The following is a 21,956-nucleotide window of genomic DNA, read 5'->3' on the forward strand; positions in this document are numbered from 1 at the left end:
TATTTTTTTAAAACTATCCCTATAAATTTTAAGATTATCATAAGCAAGATAAAAGTACAATACACAATAAATTATAAAATATTAACATTAGGTTTTAAATAAACATTTCCCTTGTTGAGTAACAAGAATCTAAAATAACGATTTTTGGCTCTCCTGTAAAGTTGCACTTTTGTAGATAGTGTTGTTTGACACTAAGCCCTCGAATTGTACTAATTCTTTCTTTCGACTGTCCGATCCTAATAGTGTCATATGGGCCTAAATTAGGTGAGTAAAAATATATAAGGGAAAAGGAAGGGGTGTGAATGAACATAAATAAAAGAATGTGATTGTTTTAATATATTTTATTTAAAATTAGAATGTTATGCTGACAAGACGCAAGCGCCTCCCACTTTCTTGATCTTCCTCTCGGCAGTTTTTGAGAAGAACTTGGCTTTCACGATGACGGGCTGGTTGGGGAGCTTTCCCTTTCCGAGAACCTTGTAGTAACCCTGTTAACAAAACACATAACGTTAGAAAAATCGCTAGACACAAATTAAATCTATCACAATTAATATTGCAGTTAAATCAGAATAGAACAAATCGACATGCACCGAAGCGCATTTCCGACCGCCCGTTCATCTATTCATCATGAAAATTGTTTTATACTTTGATTTAATACGGAATATTAAAAATAGCATGATCAGCTCAGTTGTATAAAGGTAATAGATTTTCTCGCATTAAGTAAAATACATTTAGCTGAATCATTACGCTGCACGCTATTGCAGCCAGTCTTCAGGCACCCAACATTCATTATTTACAGTAAAACCTCGTTGATACGAATTCCACATGACCGAAAATAAAAATAAAATCAGATTACAAATTGTGAAATGTATGGATTTTTTTTTTCTTGATTTTCATTAATATCGTTTACGACCATAGATGTGCCTACCAAATTTCTGGTGGCTAAATATACTATAATTTCGAAGGATTCAAAAAGAAAAATGTTGTGTATTAGTTTTTCAAAATAGTACCTAGGTATGTTCTTACATCTTTGTATTAAATTCAGCATTATAATATGACAACACTGCTTCCCGTGAAAGATTAAAAAACTATTTGACATACAAGTGTCAATAGTTGACAGTGTGTAACATGCTTTCCACCTAAGCATGCCGCAAAACTACTCCGCGTTTAAACTAGAATAAAAAAGTTGAAGTGAAGTGGAAAATGAAGTAATCAAATAAGACAGCTAATGAATGCGGACATTGAATCTATGTGATAATATAAAACCAAGTAAAAACATACATTTTTTATTTGCACTAAATGCCGCTTGGACTATTCATTGTGCTTCACAACCACTTCCACTCTTTTATTTTTATACAAATATCTAAACTACATGATTGTTCATTTGTTTGAGAACAGCGCGTCTGAACTAGATTCAAGTTAAAGTTAAAAAAAATTACGGCATTCCTCCACCAAATTAAATGTAATGGCACCTTATTTTGAAAATCGGTAATCGTGTCGCAGATGCAATCATGAGGTTTGATTTTTTTTTTTTACGAAATCAGTTTATTACATGTAGACAATTATAATAAATATCTTTTTCTGTCGGCGCATAGGATTTTCGATCCAATAATTGCTAATTGAAAATTTGCATACATTTTGATGCATCATAATCACAACTAGGATTATATTAGGTTTGATTAAGGGGGGACATGCTCGTCGAAGGTCAAAATTGAGTTTTTATTGTATTTTCAAACCATGATCCTGGACACTCCTTAAACGTTGTAGATAATCTATTTATATAATTTTGAAGCCTTATTATTCTTTATAGTTATTTTAAACATTTGATGACTGCATGAAGTATTTTTGTTACATAAAATAGTATTCTTTTAAACCTCTCGCTCTAATGTTTTAGAATATAGTCATATTTCGGTACAGAACTGTGCAGCGGTGTTAAGATTTTTTACATTTATTAATTTTTAAACGCATTTATAAAATCATTAGTATAATTTATTACGAGATAATTTTTGTAAAATATTCACGATAAAAAATTATATTGATAATCTCTGTGATCCCAAATTTGACAAGAATTAGGCATTTTATTATTCAAAAAATCGGCAAGATTAACACATTTGAAGATGATTCTAAAGATACTTATTATAAGCTATGTCCTTGACCATTCAAGTGTGATAAAAATCTTATGAATAATGATTGCTTTATAATAATTATTGACCTAAGAAGGTGGTGTTTTTTTGAAATACGCCATTTCTTTTGTCATTCCCTAGTGGTTAAACTACAACATACGGCCGTAGCCATAAAATGACAAACTATAATTAAAGTAGGGAGTAAAATTATGTTAACGCGCGTGTTTGAACATGTACCTAACCGAATTTTTTTTTATTTTTTTTTAAACGGTCCATGTTCAAACACGCGCGTCAATATCATTTTACTCCCTACTTTAATTAGAGTTTGTCAATTTATAGCTACGGCCGTATGTTGTAGCTTAACCACTAGGGAATGACAAAAGAAATGGCGTATTTCAAAAAAACACTACCTTATTCTTAGGTCAATAATTATTATAAAGCAATCATTATTCATAAGATGTTTATCACACTTGAATGGTCAAAGACATAGCTTATAATAAATATCTTTAGAATCATCTTGATATGTGTTAATCTTGCCGATTTTTTGAATAATAAAATGCCTAATTCTTGTCAAATTTGGGATCACAGAGATTATCAATATAATTTTTTATCGTGAATATTTTTCAAACATTATCTCGTAATAAATTATGCTAATGATTTTATAAATGCGTTTAAAAATTAATAAATGTAAAAAATCTTAACACCACTGCACAGTTATGTACCGAAATATGACTATATTCTAAAACATTAGAGCGAGAGGTTTAAAAGAATACTATTTTATGTAACAAAAATACTTCATGCAGTTATCAAATGTTTAAAATAACTATAAAGGATAATAAGGCTTCAAAATTATATAAATAGATCATCTACAACGTTTAAGGAGTGTCCAGGATCATGGTTTGAATATACAATAAAAACTCAATTTTGACCTTCGACGAGCATGTCCCCCCTTAAGTTTTGTCTAAAAAGAAAGTTATAAAATCTCATGACGGCATCTGCGGCACATTTACCGAAACATCAATCAATGATATAAATATAATTAATTAGGGTGTTTCCTATAATTCATTTTCAAATGAATGTCTCATAAAGAAGGCAGATTACTTACAGACTTGACGACGTTGATGACTGGGGCCTTTCCAGTTTTGTCAGCCTTGTACTTAGTTCTGGTGTCGTCGCTGACCAGAGACCACAGCTTGTCTAAGTTGAGTGTCGGACAGAAATTCTTGTTTTTCCTTACATGATAATTTCTCATACCAACCTGCAAGCCAAAAAGTAATAGCACAATAATTAATATGAGAAAATACAATCACACAAACACTTTGGGATATTTTTTTAAAAGTTCAGAAATGAACATTCGACATTTATAAATGCATTTGTACAGTGCATTCCGACCGCCCGTTCATAAATCATCATGTAAAAAACTATATGTAGATAGACTTCTTTCAGACTAGGTATTTCCAGCCTCCTGGTTCCAGCCAGTCACTGAATCAACCAGGCCATACACTGGGAAACATTGCAACACACCATGCCCACTACCGATGGATTCACTGCCATGAAAGCCAGCCGCTAATTCAATAATGCATAGAATCACATCACTATTAAAAACACATAGGTCTCAGATTTATAAATTTTGTCGCACGCATGTTGAATTCCTGAGATTTCTAAGTAATCACCAAGTAAACTTCATCTAAAAGTTGTCATAATTTAACTAAATTTATCATCACTGAATAGGTATGTTGAATTTTAAACTAAACTGGATTCAAGTCTGGCATCATTAATGTGCAATATTCAACCAGCTGTCAAAACAAAAATAACCAGTATTGGCATTATTTGGTCCATTCACTGCCTTTTTAGCCAGTGTAAAATCGGTAGCATCAAATTCAACAACTGTCACTTTTTAATCACTTCACTTTATAACAAAATTCTCACCTTTCCAAAATAACCTGGATGGTATTTGTCAAAGTTGATTCTGTGGTGGTGCATGCCACCAGCATTACCGCGACCTCCCGGATGCTTACGGTGCTTGCCTGAAAACAAATGCAATATAAAAATCAGACTAATCCACGTAAACCTCAGACCTGTAAGTCAACTATCAAAATCGGTATAGGTACACTGTTTGAAAGCCACATACAAATTGTCATTTGATATTTTGAAAATTTTAACTCACCAATACGACCATGGCCGTGACTGACGTGCCCCCTCAACTTCCTGGTCTTCTTTTTAGCGGTAGACTGAAACGAAATGACAAAATGATAGAAGACATTGACATGTGTGTAATATTTACACTTGAAGGTTATTAGGCACGACAATTACGAAAATATGTGCGTAAACTAGATAAAACAACACCCGAAGAATTGGCAAAACATATTTAAAACAATGAATATGCGATGATTAAATAATTTCAGGCGGATTACACGAGTCGACGAAAAATACGTCAACTTACCATTTTAACAAGTAGCGAAAGACAGAACTAGTCGTACCAACTTGGAATCTCCAAAAAGTATTTATTATTCTGATGCCACTGGTGGCAGTCCTGCTATATTATGGCTACAAAGTACGAAAAATTACTGGTCACTACACACAATTAATAATTTCTCAGCAAGAATACTACTATTATCATCAAACGTAGGTATTACTTTACTGTATAAAATTTTCTCCATATAAACAAACACGGGTGAGTGAGACAAATATGTACATCAAGAGATACCATAGACTAATATTATACTGTTCATTAGGCAACACTGCTCATACACTGCTATTGTCTATCGACCATTTGAATTCATAAAATAACAAAGGAATAAAAATATCACGAATTTTTCAATCTGAACAATGTAAAAAGATATTCGCTACCGATTTTAGTTTACAACGACATATAATTAGATTTGGACATAATCGGTAAGTTATTATAATAGCCTTACCAGACCTCATGGTCATTCTGATTTTTGGATAATATTAGGCAGCACACGAAATGGAAAAGTTTACGAACCGAAGCGCTCGATAATTAATTTATAATGACATTAACATAGTTATCAAGTTGTATGTGTATTTTATAAAAATAAGTGTGTTCGAGTTTTTGTTATTTGGCCTTCTAGTTCAGGTGGTCAAATTTATTACAACGTTTTTATTAGCTTGTATTCTTATTTGTCCGGTGGTTGTTTATCCAGTACAAATCTTGCAATCGATTTTTAACTAACTTCCCGACTAGCTAGACATTTGAAACTTTTAGAATATATCAGAACACGATGCCAATGCATTGTTTTAATACTTTTAGCCATTTTTAAGTAGAATTGAATACATTTTCAGTTCATTCTGTTTTGTATGAAAAGTTATTTCGGAAGAAATCCGTAATCCAATCCACTATTAACCTTCCCAACCCTCATACCGAAGTCAAAGGACCCAGATGCATCACCAAGGGCTCGGTCGGGCGGCATGGCGACTGTCACGATGGGAACAAACGCAGAAGCGCGGTCGGTGCGGTGTCAGGAGAGGGTGGCTCGAGACCGAGAGGATGTGAAACGAATTAGCATATAAAATTAATTCTAAAACAACACCTTTGCAGTTGGAGGCATGAACCTCTCACAGTCCTCCTCAAGAACCGTGAAAAACAAAACTAAAATCATACAAGTAATTTCATTCAAACCAATATTTCAGATAAAAATACAGATGAAGGGGATGCGGGACTAGCCCAGGTGCCCTGAAACCGAGGAATATCAAAAGTAAAGTAGTACTATTATTGGTTGCTAAGGGTCTGGGGTCCTAGCAACTAAATTATTAATATATACGTGTGTTACTATGGAAATCAAAATGAAATTTCAGTATTCTATATTTGTTTGTTTTTTATTTACTTCATAGGTATCAAGTACAAGTTTGAGCATATTGAGCATAATAATTGAACAGAAAATTTAAAAACGTTTTATATAAAAAGTTCTTTTTATCTTTATCTTTTTCTACGAGACGGAGCAATAATTTTATCAATTTTACGAATCGGAACGGCGCATCAGCCATTTTGAGCCCTGATATTTGGTAGGTAATAGTTTCGGGTGGTAATGAACAAATGGAAACTTCAAGTTTTCATGCTAGCATGATAATATGGGGTTGAAAACATCCACAAAAGTGGGGCTAGAAACGTAGTAGGTAGTAATAGACTAACTCCAAGTAGGTACTTAATTTACAGTAAGGCCCGGTCAGGACAAGGCTAAAAATATTGTGAAATATGCCAGCATCATATTTTTTTAAGATCTATTTTCTAATAGGTATGTGTCTGAGGTGTTTCCGAATTATGTATATTCAATAAAGAATGTTACATTCTCAAATCTTGTGAATTATTCTTTAATAATTATTAAAAGTAAATTTTTGAATTTTATTATTGTTTTAGTAGCTATTCATAAATTGGTTGATATATTGTAATCACTCAAAATTATGGAATTTTCATTGCGAAAGTAGATCAAAATCATCAAAAACTAGTTAGAAAACCGTGGTGCATGTTTGGTTATGGTGACAATGATACAGTCATTTTGCCATTTTGATACAAACATTTTTGCCTGCTATCACGCGGGATGGTTTCTAATCCTGGCATCCTGAAGAATTTCAATTTACACGCACCTGTCAATTACCTACCTGGTCGCAGCCATGACCTATTCTGAGTCAGAACAGTTTCCTCGAGTCAAGCTTATCAGGCACCATTTGCGAGGGGTGGAAGATTAGTAAATGCGCTTTCTAAAGACATTTTCAATGATGTACTTTGCATTTTGTTTTTGAAACTTTACTTTATTGTACTTACTTTGTAACACTTAGGTAAGTATCTAAACTAAGAAATCTGAGAAAATAATACACCTGTTAGATACCCAAGTACAAAATTAAGCTATTCTTAATTGTTGTATGTCTGCTCCATTAAATCCGAAAAACTTCTGAAGTAATATTAATGAAACTTGCAAAGCTATATAAGTATATAATTGTTAATGTTTTTTATTATTATTATTCTCTTCTTTTCTCTCTTGTGAGAGTAATATTTTTGTTATAATGTAAATCTCATGTTGTGAACATCCTGAATTTTGATTTGTTATGTCCACAATGTTCTGTTTTCTTAAATAAATAAAAAAATAATATTGATACTGAATGTGGTTCTGAACGCCAAAAAGCTTGTATATCTGTACTTTGTAAATCATTATTAATATGTAATTTTAAATTTCGTAATTTTGTGCATTAGGTTTTCAAATTAAATCTTGACTCTGGGTTCGCGAATGGGCCTCCTCCGGTATTTATCTTCATTCCTGTTGTTCATAATTTAATATAATGTGTTTACTTATATTGATTTACATTTCCACGTATCATAAATGTATTATTATTTTCAGGATAATAAGGGAAATAAACATGAAGAATAATAAAAACTAAACTTTATTTACGTCCAGCACATTATTTGCATTGCGATAATGAATCAGTCTTAAAAGTAAATAATTTTTGTTATAATAATCACAGCACGAGTATTGACACGGCAAGTCTGTCTTATATACATAACTACGACTAAATAATCAATGTCCTTTGTACAATAAATTTGTCACAATATAATATATAATTTATTTCTCTTCAAAGTCGTCAGCGGGCATAATATTCAATATTTTCCTTCCTCTTTTAACACTTCTAATGAAAATATCACATCACTTTTTAAAATACCTACATGTACATTTTTTTTTCTGATTAATAATAATTATTGCTTACACTATACAATTACAGTACTTACAAATAATTTTATAATTTGCTGATAATACTGTCTCCGTTGTTTTTTTCTGCATGTGATCCACTGCATTCTCCAATTTTCTAAAAAAAAAAGTGATATTATTAAATTATGTCATAATATTCTAAGCATAAGTAGATTTATACCCCGTTTACACGTGCATGGATTTACTGTTGACAGTAAGTATTATCGCGGCCATAACAAGAAAATGCACGTGTAAACATGTATTATCGTGCAAGTTGCAAAATTGCATGCTTGAATCAAAAACTTCGGAAGCTTCTGAATTTTCATGCGACAGTTGGAATTTTTTCAATCTGCGCCTATGCAGTAGAAGGTTAGTGGCGAACCTGCCGGCAAAAAAACGAATTACACCGTGGAGAGACACATTTTGGGTTAACCGATTTTTACGACCTGTCAAATAGTATCATAAAATGACAACATTGTGTCTCGCTTACTCTTGAAGAATGAGATCAGAGAGACAGTCAGCACTTTTATGTGTAAACAGTTATTGTCACAATAGTTTAAAATACACACTATTGCTGCCAGTAAATCCATGCACGTGTACAGGCACTATTATACTATAAACACAAAAAAACTGCCTACAAAATGCATTAATGATTCAATTGACTTAAAGTCGATTGCATTTAGGGGTCGATCATATACTCTGTCATACCGTAAGGGCAGCAGGGGTCTGTTATGATGTGATAAATTTTGACAAAGCAGATCGGGGGGATGTTTATGATCATTTTCAACAAATTTGTTTTTTGGTGAATGGGGTTGGAAGTTAAAAAATGTGATGTAATTTAGACAGAGGGGTAAATTATTTTGTGATAAAGAATGACAATAAGAAAACAGTGTTAAAATACTGAAAATCTTGTAGTGTCATTTATGGACGAAACCCTTATAAATGGAATTCCAAATTTTGGAATTATTAGATAACCCAAAGATATTGAAGAAAACCTTGTATTTAGATGAAGCATAAATGTATGAAAGTGAAGCTGAAAATGGACCTGATTTACCTACCTGCTGATAAAGTTAGCTAGAAGTCATTGTATTCGTATTTTTTAAATAATGACTTGTGTAGGTACCTACATTTATGTTATCTTCTTCTAAAATAGTAAATATTACGTTAAATTTAATATACTTTTTATTATTTTATTTGTGTACCTATTTTAATCCTTTCGCCGCGGACGGCACAGCTGTTGTGTCCTCATTAGGGGGGCATTCAATATAATTAGCATATTATTTAAATGTGGTAATTAAACAGTAATTAAATGCTCCGCGGTGAAAAGATTAAGAAAGTCCTGATATTTTATTTAGCTCTACCGAGTAGTTTCATAGAATGAAATGTCAAACACAAATTTCTATTAATACTGTGCATAGCAACCGGCAATTATTATAAGCCGAAATTTTGCATTAACGTTATTGATAGGGAAACTTCTTTCGGCTGCATCTTCTTATTGCAATATCTTTGGGATAACCACATCAACAGTGCTGCAATAATAGGTACTACATTAAAAAATTACTTCTAGCTCATTCCAAAACCAGTTTCTATTCAAATTTATTAATAATTATGTATGATGAGAAACGAAATGACATCATTGTGGTTATTCCAGAGATAAGATTGATACTTGTAGAACATATTCTCACATTATAGGAAGAAGTCACAACTGAAGTTGGATCTGGAGTATCATCGTCATTCTTTAATGGCAAGCAGCAACTCTTGCCGACACATCCTTTTCCTTTACATTTCATGAGACATTCGATTCTGCCCGGAGTCAAACTCATTTTCTTAACATCCGAGCTAAACTCCGGCTGAATTGTCACCTGAGTGATTCCTTGTTCGAGCAGAAAATCTCTCACTTCGTCACATTGCTTGGCGATATCCTGCAATAAATATATTCTTTCATTAATTCGTCAATGAAATTATTATTATAAAGGTGAACTAAAATTGCTGTTTAGAGTTATTACGGCGATTGATTGCTAGCCATTCAATCAAACCCATTGCATCTGTACGTTGAATTAAATTCTTATAATGACATTAAAGTCTATAGTAACATCTATCAACGAAAAAGATAGGTAACTAAAACTCCCAGTCGATAATACAGATCGCTGCAGAAAGACTCACTGAGCTAACATTGTAAAGTTAGTCATATTTTAGTAATCCATTAATTCATTAATCCATCTGACTTCACATTTTATAAACATTAACTTTAAACATTAATAAACAGCTACAAGTCGGTAGGTACCTAAACATTTAGATATAACTACACTAACTATTCCTAATGACTTTAATATTGTTTACCTAATTAATATTAACAATTATATTTTATATGTTTAAGGGGGGACATGCTCAGCGTAGGCCAAAATGGAGCTTTTGTTCTATTTTCAAAGCATGATCCTGGACATACCTTAAACGTTGTAGATAATCTATTTATATAATTTTGAAGCCTTATTATCCTTTATATTTATTTTAAACATTTGATGACTGCATAAAGTATTTTTATTACATAAAATAGTTTTCTTTTAAACCTCTCGCTCTAATGTTTTAGAATATAGTCATATTTCAGTACATAAATGTGAAGTGGTGTTAAGATTTTTTACATTTATTAATTTTTAAACGCATTTATAAAACCATCAGTATAATTTATATCGACATTATTATAGTGAAATATTTACGGTAAAAAATTATATTGATAATCTCTTTGGGCAAGATTAACACATTTGAAGATAATTCTAAAGATACTCATTATAAGTTATGTCTTTGACCCTTCAAGTGTGATAAACATCTTACGAATAATGATTGCTTTATAATAATTATTGACCTAAGAATAAGGTAGTGTTTTTTTGAAATACGCCATTTCTTTCGGCATTCCCCAGTGGTTAAGCTACAGCATACGGCCGTAGCCATAAATTGACAAACTAAAATTTAAGTAGGGAGTAAAATGATGTTAACGCGCGTGTTTAAACATGTACCGTTTAAAAAAAAAAAACGGTTAGGATAATAAGGCTTCAAAATTATATAAATAGATTATCTACAACGTTTAAGGTATGTCCAGGATCATGCTTTGAAAATTCCATTTTCCAATTTAACATTCTTAAACCTTGTGTACATTCTGTTTATTTAGTAGAAATTAAATATATTTGAACCCTACAGTGTGTTTAATATTAATAATAATTTCTTTTATAACCCAACATCAAACAGATAAATAGATGAATATTAATTTATATAATTTTAAATAATTAAAAGAAAAACTATTATGTACTTACACGGTCAGTTAAAAATATAATATGTACAGTAGAAACAATTTTGGCGGTGGTAAGTTGCCATACATGAAAGTCGTGGATATTTAAAATGTCCGGGAAAGTTTTTAGGAGATCGGCATTCAAGTCTGCAATGTTTATGCTATCCGGTATTGTTTGCAGCAGAATTAGTCCAGACTCTTTCACTGCAAGAAAAAAAATATTTCGTTCAAACAATAATATTATTAGGTAGGTACCTAGGTACCTATGCGTAATTGTTGAGTTACTGAAAACGACTTTGAATAGAAATTTATACCATTTTGGCAATACTGTTTTAATAGTATGATATTTCCTGTCAAATTGGGTATGGCATAATGGCATGTTTCCCCCCTGCCCCGACTGCCCCCTATAATTGAAGGGACCCCCCAAAAAATGATAAGCGGCACATATTTTGCATATTGAGTTAAGTATAGTAATATTCTTGAGAATGGGTCCATTATCTGGAGTCCTTATGAGGTTTTCTATAAGTTTTGTTTTAGAATGTGTTCAGAAAAAAATTCTTCGACATCTTTATTTTAAAGTTTATAATTATTTTCCTTTTGACAGCTTCTCAAATGAGTATTTTCCGACTAACTTTCTTCAAGCCATGCCGCCTTTCCTTCTCTGAAGCTCGTAAGTCACTTCTGCTCTTAAATCATTTTCCCCTGCTTTCTCGTGGTTTAGTTTCCAATCCCGATATTCTATAAAATTTGAATTATTATGCACCTGTCAATTACATGCGTGGTCGCAGCCATGACCTGTTTTGGGTGAAAGCTGTTTCCTCATGTCAGGCTCACCAGGCACCAATAGCGAGGGCTGTGCGACTGGTCAATGCACTCCCTCGAGATGTAGACATTTTTAGCAATGTGTTATGTCATCTGTTTTTTAAATTCTATTTTATTGTTTAATTTGTATTTTTCTTGAATTATTGTTTTTTTATTTTATTTCTTTTCTATAAAATAATTTTTTGCTTTTTTTTTCTCTACCTTGTTTTTTTTTTAATTGATTTACTTGTACTTTTTATTTGTGAACGTCCTGAATTAATAATATGTAATGTGTCCAATGTGTCTTTTTTTAAATAAATAAATACATCAGTGAAACAATGATAAGTAGATCCTTGTGAATGTTTTTATGTATCGAATAGCTTTATTCTTCACTCCTAGATGGTGCTGTAAGGTTTTGAAAATTGCTTTATCCAAGAACAACGATAAGCAGAACAAAGATGTTGGAACTTGTCATTTAGTGGCATTAATCAATTGTTAAATAAAGGCAGAAAAGGGGAAGATTAACATTGAAAATTGGAGTGATGTCAAAAGGAAAAAAACTGAATGATGCCGGGAATCATATATTTCCAAAAGGGGAGCTTCAATTCCAGGGAAACATGAGCCAAATGAAGTGAATCGAACAATGATAAATGTATTTTGACAAAATATTTGTTTTAACGTTTTTCTTCATTCCTTAGATTTATTGAAATGTGCCCCTTATCGTTGTTCGGGGGGTACTTTCAATTATCCAACTACAAGTGAGGAAAAGTTGATTGCTGCAGTTGGAATAGGTACAATTGAAAAACCAAAAAGTAATACTCACTGTATGGGTAGGTGAACCATAGTAATACTAAGGCAGAGATTATTGCTAAAGCAGGATCGACATATTTGGCATTATCTTCATGTATATAGTACACTATAATTGAGCACAATATTACAAACAAACAACCTGAAAAACACAAAACAATATAAAATTTCATTAGTAATGTAATGTTAAGGCGATACATCAGTGAATCGGCAAATAATTTTCAACTATAGGCGCGACGAAATTTTGGACTCGCTGCCATTCGGAGAGAGAACGTCGAGCTGGGAACACGTTAATTTTTTTCGTGATGGGGACGGGGGTATTAATTCTTAAATCGTGTAAAGATGACTAAAAACGTTACCCATTTACTTTAAAAAGAAAACATGTCAATGAATATATTATTATTGTTACTAATAGAACAATAAACAGAACATTAAATGGACACATGTTGGATTTATATGACAAATTATATTTCATTTGGCATGCGTCATTTGCACCTGCGACCCGCAATCCGCGCATCGCCTAGCCACGATCTTTCTAGACCATGCCTCAACTGAGGTATAGCCTTAAGGCTATACTTCAGCTGAGCTTCTAAAAAGATCGTGACTACGCGACGCGCAGATTGTGCAAACGACACGTGCGGAACAAAACATAATTTGTCATAAAAATTCAACATGCGTCCATTTAATGTTAAGTTTATTGTTATATTAGTAATAATAATAATATATTCATTGTCATGTTTTCTTTTTCGAGTACATGCGTAACGTGTTTTAGTCATCTTTACACGATTTAAGAATAAATTCTTCCGACGCCATCACAAAACAAATTGACGTGATCACAACTCGACTACCTCTCTCCGATTGCCGAGTGTGAAATTTTGTTCCACCTATTGTTGAAAATTATTTGCCATTTCACTGATGTATGCTCTTAACGGTAGACAAATTTCATATGTTCTATAATAATAAACGATAGTATAAAACAAGATGATGAATGTAATATCTGTAAAGGTGCTTTTAAAAGACCAGTTTTGCTGTCCGATCAGTCTCCGTTTCAGTCAAGCTGTCAGTTAAACTGAAGCGGCCGACTGAAACCAAAACAGAGACAGGATGAGTTTTCCATCAATTATCGGATCCGTTTTTAGAGTTTCCAGTTATATCAACGTGTAAATTACTATGTTACTGTATTAATTTTCATACTAATTTTCTAATTTCGATATAAATATTATTTCCTCAAATATACTTACTGCATTATACCAACCAATATGTTTAGAAAGTTATTATAAAAAGGATATTCATTTTTAGTGGATAAAAAAATATGCAAGTATACATCTCCGTTTCCCAACTGAACTGTCAACTGAGACTGAACGGACATCTAAACTGATCGTCTAAACTCTAAATATACCGCCGTTTCAAAACTGAACGGACCAAAACGAAACCTCGACTGAATTGACAACAGAACTGACGTCTAACAGGACTTTAAGCAAACAGGACATTGATATATTATATAGTTTAAATGCATTTGACAATAACTTTTTATTAATTAGTAATATTTAGTCTTCAGTAAACATGTCTTAAAGAGTATGCTACCTTGATTCCCAAAAACTAAATGAATTTGAAAAGTAACAATACATATAGCTAGACAATAAATGAAAAATATTTACTGATAACATCTCTTGCGGTTTCCATCATGCCTTGTCTTTGGCGATGTGGAATTGGATGAGCTGATCTCCGAGGTCGGGACAAGCGTCTCTGACCTTGCTTCACAGACGTGCCAGTCACCACACTATCCAAAACCACGTCTCCGCTCGCTGTTACATGTAAGAAACTTCCTTGGTGAAATGTGTACCCTGTAAATAAACCATAAGAAAATCATTGTCGTCAGACTTAACTTCTGTATCTTATCGCGACCCACTGGCAGAAGAAGTATGTCCTGACTCGAGAATCTCAGAGGCTGGTTTAAGCTTGCGGATAACGGAAATGGCACAGAAAGAAGTGACTAAAATGATGGTGATATCAATTTTATCAAAAAATCATATAAGAAGGAAAAGCAACATGTCTTGATGTGTTTTCTTTTCATCATATTTGCTGAAAACAAAATTCTATTGTATAACAAATTAAAGAGAACAGGCTCCTAGCCTAGAGAAGACGAGATATCAAAACATAATCTCAACATGATATATCCACATAATATGTTAGTAATAATCAGGACAGATTTTGTCTACGTACAACACTACCAACTGATTCATTTCGAAACATTTCATGATGTGTAACAAAAGTGAATGAACAGTTAATTAATTAACAAATTTTTTAAATAAACAGTTGGGTATTGGTTTATAAATATCTATTACATGTATTATTTCTTAATTTTTTTACGACAGGTAAGCCCCTTGTGAAAATTAACCTGTGCTACTGCCTATTAAAAATACAGTAATAGAGTTATGTTGCAAGTATTTATTTTTTTTTCCGATTAGGTCCATACCCTGACTCACACACAAATTGAAAAACAATATGTGTACTTGCCAGACCCAGTATTCGAACCTGGGACCCACGGCGTTATAGTCCAACGCTTAAGCCGTGCGGCCACTTGAAAAACTTAGGTTCTAAATAATTTGTTTAAGATTTTGAAACGTTTAAACAATACGAACGTATCCTGCCCTTCAACGAAAACTGACACTGTCCAACCAGAATCTCTCCATACTTGCTAGATTCGATTCTAGATTTGCTAGATTTGCTAGACAATCCATATTTTTCAGACTCACTAGATTGCACGTTCGAAACTTTACCAGGTCAACAGTTACATTTTATCTATTTATAGAAAAAATATTACTATTATAATATCATATAATATTATACCTACCTAATATTATGTACCTTCATAACTAAGAAAAAAATGCATTGTGATGACACTAATACCTTGAGAATTATCAATTTATTTATTAAATGGATTGATTATAACTATTGACTAATTGTCTGTCTTATATGCTTATCTTGAGTAATTGATAAATAATGTCAAGCACCGAGAAATAAAATTATTGCAGACATAGTTATAATCATAATAAGAATAAGATTTTTAAATTGTTTGGTTATAAAATTTATCAACTACTCTAAAACAATGACAGTGTAGCACCATGTATTTTTACAGTGGTAAACTTAGATAAAAATATGAGATGCCATAATTGGATGAAACCAAATGGTTTTAATATGATTGTCATTTTTAAATGAAGAGTTGACATTGAAATGAACATCGATACGTCAGCAGACAACAGGGATACAGATTCAAAATTTCAGAAGGTGGTTTCAACATTATTATACTAACATCAAGAATAATTAGTATTGTGTGCGGAATAAATTAAAATAATACTTCTAGCGCATCTATTCTATACATAAGGCTGCTATCGGCGGTTATCGAGGGTAGTTTATCATATTTATGTACATATTGAGGTACCTATTATAATTGTTGTAATAAGTTAGCCATCTAAACACTCTTAACTGTCAAAACTGTTTATCTCACTCTAAAAGTTAACACAGCCAAGAGAGATGCTGTTAAAACATAGCATTTTTTGACAGATCAGACGGTTAACATATTGTAACAATGATTAACTCCCTCAATACATAAATATGATAAATTATCCTCGATAGCAGCCTTGTGTATAGAATAGGTAGATGCGCAGATAGCTGTGTATTTTATGTTTACTAAATAGTATACAAACCCGTGAATGCAATGCCGGCCATCGAAAATGAGTGTGTATACACACTGTATTTTACACTCACTACAATAGCCCCGGACGGTTGTTTTAAATTAATATATTGTACACAATATACTGCCATCTCTTGTAATCATGGTGACAATCTTAACCGATATCCAAGTCTTTTTTATATACTACTAGCTGAAGTACCCGGCTTTGCACAGGATCGCTTCGTGGTTATATTTATCTTAGATATTTGAAAAATAATAAGAGGTAATTATTTTTTTAATATTAAAATATCTGTGTAATACAATATGGCAATATGAAAATAATTCTAATAGGAGTAAAGGTCAAACATAATAACACTAAATTAAAATCGAATCCAAAATATGAAAACGTTATTAATGTTATTAATATGTAGTAAAAAAAAATCTAAATTGGGTGGAACAAACAAACAACAAACTTTGTATGTTATATAATAATAATTTAGAAACCTTCCTAGGTGTGCGCACACAACTGACAAAAGTTTCATCGCAATCGGATGAATGGTATAGGAACGCATACGAATAGTAGAAGATGATTTTCTAATTCAGAAATCTTCGTGGGCATGCGCATGACAACTCACCAAAGTTTCATTGCAATCGGATGAATGGTGTAGGTAGGCATTCGAATAGAAGAAGAAGATGATGGTTGTACTAATTCAGAAACCTTTGCGGGCAAGAGCACAACACTTGATCAAAATGTCATTGCAATCGGATGAATGGTATAGGAACGCATACGAATAGAAGTAGAAGATAATTTTCTAATTCAGAAATCTTCGTGGGCATGCGCACGACCACTCACCAAAGTTTCATTGCAATCGGATGAATGGTGTAGGTAGGCATTCGAATAGAAGAAGAAGATGATGGTTGTACTAATCCAAAAACCTTCGCAGGCGTGCGCACGACAACTCACCAAAGTTTCATTGCAATCGGATGAATGGTATAGAAACGCATGCGAATAGAAGAAGAAGAAGACGGTTGTACTAATTCAGAAACCTTCGCGGGCTTGCGCACAACAACTGGTCAAAATTTCATCGCAATTGGATGAATGGTATAAGAACGCATACGAATAGAAGAAGATAGAATAGAAGAAAAAGAAGAAGAAAATGGTTGTATCAATTCAGAAACCTTTGCGGGCGTGAACACAACACTTAATCAAATTTACCATTGCAATCGGATGAATGGTATAGGAACGCATACGAATAGAAGAAGAAGAAGATGGTTGTACTAATTCAGAACTCTTCGCGGGCGTACTCACAACAACTGGTCAAAATTTCATCGCAATCGGATGAATGATATAAGAACGCATACAAATAGAAGAAGATAGAATAGAAGAAAAAGAAAATAGTTGTAACAATTCAGAAACCTTTGCGGCGTGAGCACAACACTTGATCAAAATTTCATTGCAATCGGATGAATGGTATAGGAACGCATACGAATAGAAGATAGAATAGAAGAAGAAGATGGTTGTACTAATTCAGAAACCTTCGCGGGTGTTGGCACAATTACTGACGAAAATTTTATTGCAATCGGATGAATGGAATAGAAACGCATACGAATAGAAGAAGAAGAAGAAGATAGTTGTACTAATTCAAAAACCATTGCGGGTGTTACCACAACAACTGACGAAGGTTTCATTGCAATCGGATGAATGGTATAGGGACCATACGAATAAAAGAAGATAGAATGAAGAAGAAGATGATGATTTTTCTAATTCAGAAACCTTTATGGGTGTGCATACAACCACTTACCAAAATTTCATTGCAATCGGATGAATAGTATAGGAACCATATGAATAAAAGAAAATATAATGAAGAAGAAGAAGAAGATGATGATTTTTCTAATTCAGAAACCTTCATGGGTGTGCATGCAACCAATTACCAAAATTTCATTGCAATTGGATGAATGGTATAGGAACGCATACGCGACAGACACACAGACAGACAGACATACAGACAGACAGACATTCATTTTTATATATTAGTATAGCCTATACTCTTCCCGCAAGTGCAAGCAATAAGTTTACAAAGTTTTATCGCAATCGGATGAACGGTATGGCTGCGCATTAAATACGAACAAACAAACACACAAACACACAAATATTATTTTTTATATATAGTGTATTTTATATATAGTATATTTTATATATAGAGTGGGCAAATGGTTGGCTAGGGCCTCAATGAAATGCACTAATGCCAATAGGTACATTTCTATAAAGTGTTGAGATGCTACTCTACAGATGGCCAACAAATCCTATCTCTAGCCTCCACGCGGCGTCCCCTGGGCAATGCAGATGTGGTGTGTCTTGTGACAGTATAACTCATCTGTAGCTAATAGAGAAGGGTGAAAGGCGAAACTCTGGCGCCTTAAAACGAGAGACCCCTTGGCTACGGGAAGGAAAACCCAGACAGAAAACCACACACCAACCCGTTTGGACAGCGTGGTGTGTTATGTCCAAATACCCCCATGGAACAAGAACAAAAATCTCGGCCCTTATTCTCCGGAGGCCAACCTGACACTGATCACGGCAGCAATCAGCAAGGGAAGGCAGAGGGTGCTAAGAATCCCCGGAAAGACGGTAACGGCTGCCTACCGATGACCATTGCCACTTATAACGCGAGAACATTATCCAGCAACGCCAAACTTCTAGAGCTCGAAGAAGAACTCGAAAAAATCCATTGGGATGTGGTCGGGCTCAGCGAGGTAAGACGACAAGGAGACGATATCGTCAATCTCCACAGCGGACATGTACTCTGTTATAATGGGACTAAGACCGGACGCACAAGCGGTGTCGGATTTTTAATCCACAGACTCTGGAAAGATCGCATAGTTGAATTTGATTTCTCCTCAGATAGAGTAGCAAGTTTAACACTTCAGCTCAGCAAAAGATACCAGATTCTGCTTTTGCAAGTTTATGCGCCCACTCAAAACTCACCTGATGAAGAAGTGGAGGAGGTATATGAAGAAATCAGTACGTTGAAAAATAAACGAAAATGTCACTTCACTATCATCATGGGGGACTTTAATGCACGAATCGGATCTCAACACCAGGATGATGTAGCGGTCGGGCACTTCGGACATGGCACCAGGGATGGCCGAGGAGACATGTTAGTGGAGTTTGCGGAAAACCACAATCTCTACATCATGAACTCATTCTTCAAAAAAAAGCCTTCCCGAAAATGGACATGGCGAAGCCCAGCAAAACGAACCAGCGAAATCGACTACATCCTCACCGACAAGAAGGATATTTTTCTAGACTGCACAGTCATTAACAGATTTAATACTGGCAGCGATCACCGAATGGTGAGGTGTAAAGTACGATTTAACATCAAACGTGAGAGATCCAAACTGATGCAAAAGCCCAGAGTCCGCAGAGGCTTGAGAAGCAGAGTCGAATTCCAACAAGAGCTGGAGAACAGACTAGCGGCTTTCCAGGCTGAAAATGACCCCATCTCCTTACAAAACACCGAGACAATAACAAAAATCATTGTAGAATCTTCGGAAGAGACAGACGCTGCTGTGGTTGAACGAGTAAGCAAACTTTCAAAGGAAACGTTGGATCTTATGAAGCTGCGTAGGAGTACGAAAAGCGAGCAACAAGTTGCAAATGATCTCGAGTACTCCACGCTGTGCAAAACTCTACGTAAAAACATACGAGAAGATCTTCGTAAGTTCAATATGAACCTTGTAGAATCAATTGTTGCGTCAGGAAGGAGCTTACATAAGAACAAGCAGCATCTGTCGATAGGGAGACGGCAGATCACGACACTAAAAGCGCAAGATGGAAGTATCGTGCGTAACTGGGATCATCTACTGGACACTGTTGTAGAGTTTTACAGCGCTCTATACAAAGATGACACTGACATCAATTCAGATCTTCCGGTGAACGGAGAATATGGAGATCCACTTCCCGAGGTTACTACCACAGAGGTGGAATATGCTATAATGTGCATGAAGAGTGGGAAAGCCCCGGGAGAAGATGGGCTGACTATCGATGTTCTCAAACGGGCCGGGAGGACGGTGAGCGAAGTGCTCGCACGTCTGTTCACGTCTTGTCTGCACGAAGAGAACATCCCAGAGTCATGGAAAAATGCCTCCATTATTATTCTCCATAAGAAAGGAGACACTGAAGATCTGAAAAACTATCGACCAATTAGTCTACTGCCAATTCTGTATAAGGTTTTCACGAAAATACTCTCAAACCGTCTCGAAACAGTTCTAGACGAGAACCAACCAAGAGAGCAAGCCGGATTCAGAAGAGGCTACAGTACTATGGATCATATACAGGTCGTCAGGGAAATCATAGAGCGCTACCAGGAATACAAACTGCCATTATATCTTGGTTTTATAGACTATGAAAAGGCGTTTGATTCCATCAAAAAATTCTCAATTATAGACGCCCTTAGCAACCAAGGAATTTCCAGACGCTACATAAACATATTGAACAGTATATACAGTGATGCCACAGCATGCGTGAAACTCCACAAACGGTCGTGTAAATTCCCCATTAACAAAGGTGTCCGGCAAGGTGATACCATTTCACCTAAACTATTCACCGCTACTCTTGAGGACTTATTTAGGAAACTTGATTGGGAGGAAAAAGGTGTTCCAATTAATGGAGAGCACCTCAGTCACCTGCGCTTTGCAGATGATATTGTTATACTCTCACAAGACCCGAAAGACCTCCAAGGCAGAATGCAAGAACTCGCGGATGTCAGTCAAACGGTCGGTCTAAAGATAAATGTCTCAAAGACAAAAGTAATGAGGAACTGTTTTTCGGACCATTAAGCCGGAAGCGGAACATTCTACCGCTGATAAATATCGAGTGTTGAAAAATATTTCTCGAATGATTGGAGAGTGACTCACCGCCGATAAGAAGATAGCAAAAGCCATTCAACAGTAAACTTATAGTCCCCATGGTCAGAACAATTAATGGCCTATGCATGGCATCCATGTGGTCGATGTGGACGAGTGTCTGAACCGCTTCCACTAGTACCGAGAAGCATAGGGAAGCGAAGAAAACACATACGATGAGCATCATCAACACTTCGATCCTGGTCCAACCGAAGGTATTGCGTAAGCGTTTTTCATCATTAGATTTCGGTGTCTCTTCAATCTGAAAGCAATATTATATTAACGTTCGTAATGTGGCAAAGACTGCATGTTAGATGGAGGCAAATGATTTAAAATTGAAAAAATAACAAAATTATACCCAGTAAGTAGTGAGTAGACAGGAATGTGTGAAATTCATTTAGGTGTATTTGGTATAAACAAAGAATTTTGACTCTACCATAGGAAGGTTTTCTTCAACTTTTTTGTACATAACCTAAACATTGAATATCAAAAAAAAATGGAATAGAGTAAGTGTGTTCGGTTTGTTTTAAATACTTTTTGTTACTTCTCAAAGGTAGTGGTTTTCATACTAACTTTTGTTGGGATTATCGAACAAGTAGGTAATATCGTTGAAGATTTTTGGGTTTTCACCATGTTCCTTCTTCCTTCTTTACTCGACGTTTCGGGCTCGT

At 34.3% G+C, this 21,956-nt stretch overlaps 2 protein-coding genes across 2 annotated transcripts in view; both read right to left on the minus strand.

Moving 5' to 3' along the window:
* Positions 1 to 326: 326 nt before the first annotated feature.
* Positions 327 to 4,604, minus strand: RpL27A (ribosomal protein L27A). The gene is made up of 5 exons (XM_085958513.1): positions 4,567 to 4,604; positions 4,291 to 4,354; positions 4,053 to 4,150; positions 3,229 to 3,381; positions 327 to 488 (listed from the first exon to the last, which is right to left on the minus strand). The coding sequence occupies exons 1-5, from the start codon at positions 4,567 to 4,569 to the stop codon at positions 360 to 362; spliced, it is 447 nt and encodes a 148-aa protein (XP_085814639.1). The 5' UTR covers positions 4,570 to 4,604; the 3' UTR covers positions 327 to 359.
* A 2,892-nt stretch (positions 4,605 to 7,496) lies between these two features.
* Positions 7,497 to 21,956, minus strand: part of ZnT77C (Zinc transporter 77C) — a 42,509-nt gene continuing 28,049 nt past the window's right edge. The window contains exons 4-9 of the mRNA XM_085958739.1: positions 21,298 to 21,547; positions 14,366 to 14,551; positions 12,724 to 12,849; positions 11,125 to 11,303; positions 9,505 to 9,741; positions 7,497 to 7,937 (exon numbers count right to left, since the gene is read on the minus strand). Of these exons, the coding sequence (XP_085814865.1) occupies positions 7,869 to 7,937; positions 9,505 to 9,741; positions 11,125 to 11,303; positions 12,724 to 12,849; positions 14,366 to 14,551; positions 21,298 to 21,547 (1,047 nt within the window). The 3' untranslated portion in view covers positions 7,497 to 7,868. The remainder of the gene's footprint in view (positions 7,938 to 9,504; positions 9,742 to 11,124; positions 11,304 to 12,723; positions 12,850 to 14,365; positions 14,552 to 21,297; positions 21,548 to 21,956) is intronic.

The sequence above is a fragment of the Rhyacophila brunnea genome, unplaced genomic scaffold (assembly GCF_057557595.1).
Source record: "Rhyacophila brunnea isolate RB1 unplaced genomic scaffold, BYU_Rbru_1.0 scaffold_8, whole genome shotgun sequence".
NCBI lineage: Eukaryota > Metazoa > Arthropoda > Insecta > Trichoptera > Rhyacophilidae > Rhyacophila > Rhyacophila brunnea.

Excerpts from the sequence above, each read along its gene's own strand:
- RpL27A (XM_085958513.1), bottom strand. Across the intron at positions 4,151-4,290 it reads TCACGGCCATGGTCGTATTG|GCAAGCACCGTAAGCATCCG; the intron begins GTGAGTTAAAAT and ends ATTTGTTTTCAG. Across the intron at positions 489-3,228 it reads TCATCAACGTCGTCAAGTCT|GGTTACTACAAGGTTCTCGG; the intron begins GTAAGTAATCTG and ends TTTTGTTAACAG.